At 29.4% G+C, this 7,523-nt stretch overlaps 3 protein-coding genes across 3 annotated transcripts; 2 read left to right on the top strand and 1 right to left on the bottom strand.

The window, feature by feature from the left end:
* The first annotated feature begins 1,143 nt into the window (after positions 1-1,143).
* LOC129611783 (polycomb protein esc) lies at positions 1,144-2,756 on the top strand. Its single transcript, XM_055525091.1, has one exon. The coding sequence runs from the start codon at positions 1,372-1,374 to the stop codon at positions 2,632-2,634; it is 1,263 nt and encodes a 420-aa protein (XP_055381066.1). The 5' UTR covers positions 1,144-1,371; the 3' UTR covers positions 2,635-2,756.
* Positions 2,618-3,573, bottom strand: LOC129611784 (39S ribosomal protein L40, mitochondrial). Its single transcript, XM_055525092.1, has 3 exons — positions 3,430-3,573; positions 3,103-3,357; positions 2,618-3,048 (listed from the first exon to the last, which is right to left on the bottom strand). The coding sequence occupies exons 1-3, from the start codon at positions 3,447-3,449 to the stop codon at positions 2,736-2,738; spliced, it is 588 nt and encodes a 195-aa protein (XP_055381067.1). The 5' UTR covers positions 3,450-3,573; the 3' UTR covers positions 2,618-2,735.
* A 1,131-nt stretch (positions 3,574-4,704) lies between these two features.
* LOC129611846 (scaffold protein salvador) lies at positions 4,705-7,451 on the top strand. Its single transcript, XM_055525239.1, has 8 exons — positions 4,705-4,914; positions 4,971-5,635; positions 5,706-5,863; positions 5,919-6,115; positions 6,172-6,367; positions 6,424-6,617; positions 6,679-6,811; positions 6,878-7,451. The coding sequence occupies exons 1-8, from the start codon at positions 4,833-4,835 to the stop codon at positions 6,939-6,941; spliced, it is 1,689 nt and encodes a 562-aa protein (XP_055381214.1). The 5' UTR covers positions 4,705-4,832; the 3' UTR covers positions 6,942-7,451.
* Positions 7,452-7,523: the final 72 nt, after the last annotated feature.

The following is a 7,523-nucleotide window of genomic DNA, read 5'->3' as shown; positions in this document are numbered from 1 at the left end:
ATGTTACGATATTGCTAAATTTAAATATTTAACATTTTACAGTAATTATGCATGTGTGTGCTTATTATAATTATGTTCCATATATACATACATAGATAAAAAACAATTTTTTAATCATTAATAAAAACATTATGATTGGATTCATGTGTGTACACCTGCTTCTTTAAATTTCATTTGATGAGCGTAGAAAAGGTATAGAATAGATGGCGCATATTATATTATGTCAGTTTAAATACTTTAAATAGATACTTCCATACGTAAGTAAAGCATGCATAACATAGGTTTGAATATTTATGGTTACACGACGTATTTTGCATTAATGCTTGACATATGTAGGTTTTGTCAACAAGCTTTTTTGTATAATAAATAACCTGATAATTTATGGTACCGACCCTTTAACCGAAGTGTCTTGGGTTCAAACCCCCGGTCAAGTTACTATAAAAATTATATTCAATATTATATTACTTAATATACAATACTAATATACATATGTATATTATACAAGTAATTCGATATTAAAAACTAAGAAAAATAAACAATAATATTAATGAACTTAAATATTTATTATAAATAAAACTACCTAATGCTAATACTCGTATATTTTATTACATATCTAATTTAAATCGTTAGTGCAAGCTTATAGCATCTTAAATCTTCATTTTGATCTTGTCATTCTTCAACAAGTGCCACTTCCAAATCTCCTGTTTTATATAAGTCTTGCATAAATTCTTTTAACTAAAGTAGCATTCACGGCGTTATTGACCAGATCATTAAAGAACTTAAGCTGCCAAGTGCATTTCATACCGTATTTGAGTTGCTACCCGTTGTTGATGATTTGATGTATTCGAAACATATGTATGTACGAGAAAAAAATATATTACTGTTTGTGCAGTAATACTGTATTATTACACAATGAAATTTATAAAAACAAATTATTGATACAATATTAGTGTAGTGCAGATGTCAGGTTCAGGAATGTTGTTATATCTGAACACGTTTATATTTAAACATTTAAGCTAATTTTTTAGCTACTGAGTCAAAAATTTAAAAATTCTAAAAGATAAGTGAAAACAAACCATAAGGAATTTTAAACGGCAGCACCATTTTGAAGACATTACAGTTGTCAAAGTCGTTTCTTAATGTACCCAAAAAAAAAAATACAAAAAAACACAAGAAAAAAAACTGAAAAAGCCTCCACTTTTTGTTGAATAAAAATAATATCTGCGGCTAGTGTCTAGATATTTTTTTTTGTATTACATAAAACTATAATTAGTAAAGCATGCATTTTTAATATATATGTCAGATTGTTTGGCGTTTTCCAAATATAATTCCCGTTGAAAAATTAAATGAAATAATTTCAAATTTACTATTATGAAGGCACCGGCAGCCCCAACTATTATTGAAGAAATCGATTTAATTGATTCCGGTGACGATGATTGTGGTAGTTTGGCCAGCAGTTCAACGGCTAATACATCTAGAAGTGCAACTCCAACTAACCGTAGTAGAAAACTTAAAAAACGAAAAGCTTCTTCAAAAGTAGTAAAACCACCGTATAAGTATTCGTTTCATTTGAAGGAAGATCATAATCAGCCAATTTTTGGAGCCCAATTTCATCATGGTATTAAAAATAAAAATATTTTCGCCTCAGTTGGTTCCAATCGTATTTCGGTGTACGAGTGTTTACCTAATGGACAAATTACTTTATTGCAATCATATTCCGATCCCGACACAGATGAAATTTATTATACTTGTGCGTGGTCCACGGAACCAGATGAAAGTAAAACCAGTCGTCCTATATTAGCAGCAGGTGGATTACGAGGTGTTATCAGAGTATTTTGCTTAAAAATGCAAACTTGTACTAAACATTTTATTGGTCATGGACATGCAATAAATGAATTAAAGTTCCATCCAAAGTTAGCACATATTCTTTTATCTGGTAGTAAAGATCATTCTTTACGTTTGTGGAATATTAAGACTGGAATATGTGTAGCTATTTTCGGTGGTGTTGAGGGCCACCGAGATGAAGTGCTTGGTGCCGACTTTGATTTGAAAGGTGGGAAAATTATATCTTGCGGAATGGATCATTCGTTGAAATTGTGGAGATTAGATAAACCAGGAATTAAAGAAGCAATAACAAATAGTTCTAATATTGACTATACGAAAAATTACGGACTTTTTCCAACGATTAAAGAACATTTTCCTGATTTTTCAACCCGAGATATTCATCGCAATTATGTTGATTGTGTTTTCTGGCTGGGAGATTACATATTGTCAAAATCATGTGAAAACTCTATTGTTTGCTGGAAGATTGGTAGTAATATGGAAGAAACGGAAGTAAAACCGAAAGATAACAGAACCACAATTATACACAGATTTAATTTTAAAGAATGTGACATATGGTTTGTTCGTTTTGGTATGGATTATTGGCGTCGTATAATGGCTTTGGGCTCACAAAATGGTAAAGTTTTTATATGGGAATTAGACCCCACTGATGTGAATTTAACAAAATGTAGCACATTGAGTCATCAGAAATGTACCTCAACTATTCGACAAACTGCCTTTTCAAGGGATGCTCAAATTTTAATTTGTATATGTGATGACGGTAGCATATGGAGATGGGACAAAGTTTTGTGAATTGTAACTTGTATTCTAAGTTTTATATTTTTTTTATAATTCAAATATACATATTCTGCATCAGATCATTTAAATTATCAATGTTGTCTTGTAAATTTTCATTATTCCCACTTTTTGGTTACATCAATATATTCGCCATCCGGTGAATCATAATTGTCTATAGGTGGAGTTGCTACTGGTCCAGTAAAAGAGAAAGGAACTAAGGATAAATCTGGTTTGATTGCCTCTTGGTATAGTTCTTCAGATTCCTTTCTTAGCTCTTCTAAGGCAAATTCTTGCATTTCATGGAGGGAATCTATAAATTTAAAATCAGATACTCTAGTCTCAAGTTTATAACGTGCCCATTTTTTTTCTAATAAAATTCGTCTATCTTTTTCTTCTTCAGTTATCGGATTTATAATTCGTGCCCTCATTCTAAAACAAGAAAGCTTTTATTGCACAGATTTTTATTAATTTAAAGGTACTTACTTTTTCTCATCCAATAACTCGAGAGGGACTTCCAGTTCATCAACAGGCTTTAATTGCCTTGCATTCCTTTCTAGTCTTCGAATTTGTTTCTCAAGTTTTTTCTTTTTTCGCTCTTCCCGCTGCTTTATAATCATAGGATCTAGCTTCTTTTTCTTTTTTAAAGGCTCAGCCATAAGAACCGAGGTCACTTGTAGAAAATTATAATTTGTTGTACAAATGTGCCTGACATTTTTCGCTATCACCATTGAATTTAACCTTAAAGTGCATCAATATATGAGTGATTATTTATTCATTTATTTAACAACCTCGCAGAATAACTTTTTTTACCTCGTCAATAAACTTAACATGTTTGTTTATAATTTCTAAACTAAAAAAATTATGTTCTGAACTTTATTATGATCATTAATTTACTTATATTGCAATATCAAAACATATGTTTTGCGACATTATACTTCCAGTTTTGTTATACAGACATTATACTTCCACTTTGAAGATTTTTTTCAGATCAACACTATCGTTTTATGAAAAAAGTAGTAGAATTTCAGAACAGTAGAAATGGTAGAATATAATAATTCATTAATGCAGAATAGAGAATACGATCTGAGTTGTGGATCTTTTCAACAATCAAAGAGAGTTCAGGTACGCTCTGTGTGCTTGACAAAATTTTCAGATTTTACAGAGCTCATAATTTGTTACACTATTTTGACACTTTTGACAAATTTCAAAAAATATCATACAGAATAAGGTCTGTTGTGTTCGTTGATTATAAGCTTTTTTTGTCTGATCTTCAGTGTAGTCTGAAAACGTTGAATCTAATCGGATTAAGCTTCTATACCAGTTTTGAGGAAGTTATTATATACTGGTAACATAATATATCTACATCAAAATATTTTAAACCTATTCATTTCCACAGTTTCTGTTTTTGATAGCTTAGTATTATAAACTTGTAACATATGAATGAAAAAAAAAATTCGATCTATAACGAAAAATATAGAACGTCTTGCCATCAATTTTCATCAAACAAAATCGATCGATTGGAAATGTTTGATGGTTAAAGAGTTCAGTTCCAAAAGAATTTTTAGTTTTACAATTGATTGATCGATTATTTTTATTTCATTATATTATATTAAGGCAAACACACATGCCACTTTAAGTTGACGCAATCAGTTTGTTTTAACGCAATAATTTAGTTGCTTATAATATCAAAACTAAAAATTTCAAATATCCGGAGACGCATATGCTTTCTTATAATTATCAAAGTTGAAGCCGAAGTATATACATACAAAATATTTACCTACATATTTTATTGTTGTTTTTGTCTCTTTGAATTTTATTTCATTAGATTCAAAAATAAAACTAAAGCAAGCCGAAATAATTACATCTTTATAAACTTGTAGGCTCCTTTGCCGTTACCTTGTAATTCATTAATTCATTCTAAAATGAGTTTTTTTAACAAATCTATAAACTCTTTGACATTAACTACGAATAGAAGAAAAAGTATGTGAGAATGAGTGAGTTGCAAGAGGAGTCTTTTGATACATAATATTAGACAATCAAGAGATTTGCCAGTCAACCTTTTAAAACTGAAAAGTCATACGACGTTAGGTCGCGGCTTTTGTAAAATATTTTTTACGAATTTTCCTGAATTCTTTTGAGATTTATACCTATTATAAAATGTATTTTTATTTATTATAAAATTATTAAAAATAGCTTGTGTAAGAAAAGTAAATATGCTTTCAAGGAAAAAAGACAAATCACGGGATGGAGTAGTAGGACGTTTTACTAAGAAAGAGACACCATCCGAAATTCCAAGTCAGAAAGCAAAAAAGAAAATCAATATTTTATTTGCTTATACTTTTTTTTTTTAGTTACGAATGTTTGGACGTTTGATGATAGTAAAAATAAAGGGAAAAATCGTCGTAATAGTCAAACATTGGGACCCAAAAGTGATAAAGGGGAAACAAATCAGAGTAAACCCCAATTTGGAAATATTAAAACTTTATCAAAATCAACTGGTTTGGGGCATGTGGGGAAATATACACCAAATCAATCAATACAAAATTTGAATATTTCAAGTTTTAATGGTGGTGGTGGAATTAGAGCTAGTGGCCGCTCAGTATCACCTAATAATCAAATAACTGGAGTGGGGAATGTTAATTTAACAAATGAGTTAGATTTTTATCAACAACAATCTCAAAGATCTAATTCTCAACCCTCAAGTACTGGTTCAAATCAATTACATCCATATAGTAATATAGGGAATAGTAACTACGTTAATATCGATCATATTGATCGAATGAGACATCAAAGCGATTCTTCAGGATATAATTCATATGCACAATCAATTGATAATTTCAGTAGAAATTATTCTTTTAATCAAAATCATGCTCATACCTTTTTAACAACGAGTGGAGGCGGTTGTCCCACTAACAGTCCTGGCGATCAATTCGGTAATAAGTTAGGAGCAATAAAGAACGTTCAAAATATATCACCAAGATCACAATCACCTCAAGGATTATCGCAGTTAACAATGGTGATTTATACAAGAGGCTTTGATATCTATGAATGTTGTTTAAATATTTGAAACTACATTTTTTTTACAGGCCACTGCCAAAAACTATAACTCTGAAAATTCTCCAATTTATGAAAACCAGTCACAAGTTTCCGTTACTGGTGCTACTGGCAGATCAGAATCTCCTATTTATAGTAACACTAATTCAAGTTTATTAACGCCATATCAAAATGTTTCTAGCAATTCAAGGTTCAAGTAAAATTTTTAAAAATATATTTTAATGTAATATATATTTAATTTTTAGATATGCAACTCAAACTACACATCAAACACTTTACCCGAATAACAATTCAGTTTTAAGTTATCAACATTTAGGACAAAATCTTGCTTTAGTTCCTACAAAAATCCCAGTTTACCAACCAATTAGAAATTACGAAGCGGTTGGGATGACTTTTGGAGAACATTTAGTTCATAATGCAACCCATCAAATATTACCTCACGGTAAGAATCAAGTTTTTAAAATTTTCTAAAGAATTTAATATCGTTGTTAATTTCAGTCCCCTCGCAGCAATCCCTTGACGAAGAATTACCTTTACCACCAGGATGGGCAGCGTATTACACATTACGCGGCCGCAAGTATTATATTGACCATAACGCTCAAACGACACATTGGTCTCATCCTTTAGAAAGAGAGGGATTACCAATAGGTTGGGTTAAAATTCATAGCGCACAGCACGGGATATATTATTATAAGTAAGAACTTTTAAGTAAGAAGTAATTAGGTGTAAAAAATAACTTGTTTTATTTAGTCATATCACACGGCAATCTCAACGAAATCATCCTTGTTTGACATCGTGTTATGTATATACAACTTCTGCGGAACCACCTAAATCAATTTTACCAGAGCCGCAACTATCACAGTATAACGCCCATAACGCCTTAGTACCAGCAAATCCCTATTTACATGAGCAAATTCCAGATTGGTTAAACGTGTATTTTCATGGTAACATTCAAAAGAAAAAATATTAATTAAATACTTTATAGATCACTTCTTTATATTTTAGCTGATTCTTCAAAAGATCATATTTTGAAATTTAAAATGTTTAGTCTTCAAGAACTAGAATGTTTCGATGCGATGTTAACAAGATTGTATAAAAAACAACTGGAACGTATTGTAGGATTTTATGAACAATATAGGTAAATACATACTACATATTTAAGTCACGTATTTGGAATTTTTTTAACGATGTAACGCCATTTTAGACAATATTTAAAGACGGAAATTGATCGTCGAACTATTATGGCACGAGCTATCAAAAATGATTGAGATTAAACTTAAAATATACCTGATTAAAGATAATCAATTGGTGTGATTAACATTATATTAATCGTTATTTAAAATATAAAATGCAAAATATTTTCATTAAAATTTGGAATTTATGACATCAAAATCTACGAAAAACAAAAGAACCATTCTTTTAAAATGTCTTAAGACTTAAATATCTTGCCTTTTAATTTTAATATAAAAATTTATTTTACCATTTCATTTTATATAAACTAGTTAAATATTCGGTATGTCGAAAATTGAAAAAATTATATATATATATATATATATTTACATTTTAGATTTGTTTTTTAATTAAGTTATTATGTATATTTAATATGAAAATTTATACATGCACGTAAGAGTATTTTCCGAACTGAATTACATCGCATTAATCATATTTTATTAAATACGATATTAAAAAAGTAATAATTATTTAACATCATACCAACATTTTTACTATTCTTTATTTTGTATTATATTTAATAAATGTGATAGTTTCCCCATTTTAAGATTAAGAAATAATATTGTATATTAATATTACATTATATGTAAAGTGCCTATATAAATTTTGAAAAATCAAAA

Source organism: Condylostylus longicornis, unplaced genomic scaffold (assembly GCF_029603195.1).
Source record: "Condylostylus longicornis isolate FDR11 unplaced genomic scaffold, ASM2960319v2 ptg000055l, whole genome shotgun sequence".
NCBI lineage: Eukaryota > Metazoa > Arthropoda > Insecta > Diptera > Dolichopodidae > Condylostylus > Condylostylus longicornis.
The sequence above is the reverse complement of the archived record's forward strand: the minus strand, read 5'-3'. Positions and strand labels throughout refer to the sequence as shown.

Bases quoted from the DNA above. Each gene is read 5' to 3' on its own strand.
- LOC129611783 (XM_055525091.1), top strand. From the start codon at position 1,372: ATGAAGGCACCGGCAGCCCCAACTATTATTGAAGAAATCGATTTAATT.
- LOC129611784 (XM_055525092.1), bottom strand. From the start codon at position 3,449: ATGTTAAGTTTATTGACGAG. The intron at 3,358-3,429 runs GTAAAAAAAGTT...ATGCACTTTAAG, and splicing joins ATGTTAAGTTTATTGACGAG to GTTAAATTCAATGGTGATAG. The intron at 3,049-3,102 runs GTAAGTACCTTT...TTCTTGTTTTAG, and splicing joins GAGTTATTGGATGAGAAAAA to AATGAGGGCACGAATTATAA.
- LOC129611846 (XM_055525239.1), top strand. From the start codon at position 4,833: ATGCTTTCAAGGAAAAAAGACAAATCACGGGATGGAGTAGTAGGACGT. The intron at 5,636-5,705 runs GTGATTTATACA...TTTTTTTTACAG, and splicing joins GATTATCGCAGTTAACAATG to GCCACTGCCAAAAACTATAA. The intron at 6,116-6,171 runs GTAAGAATCAAG...TGTTAATTTCAG, and splicing joins CCATCAAATATTACCTCACG to TCCCCTCGCAGCAATCCCTT.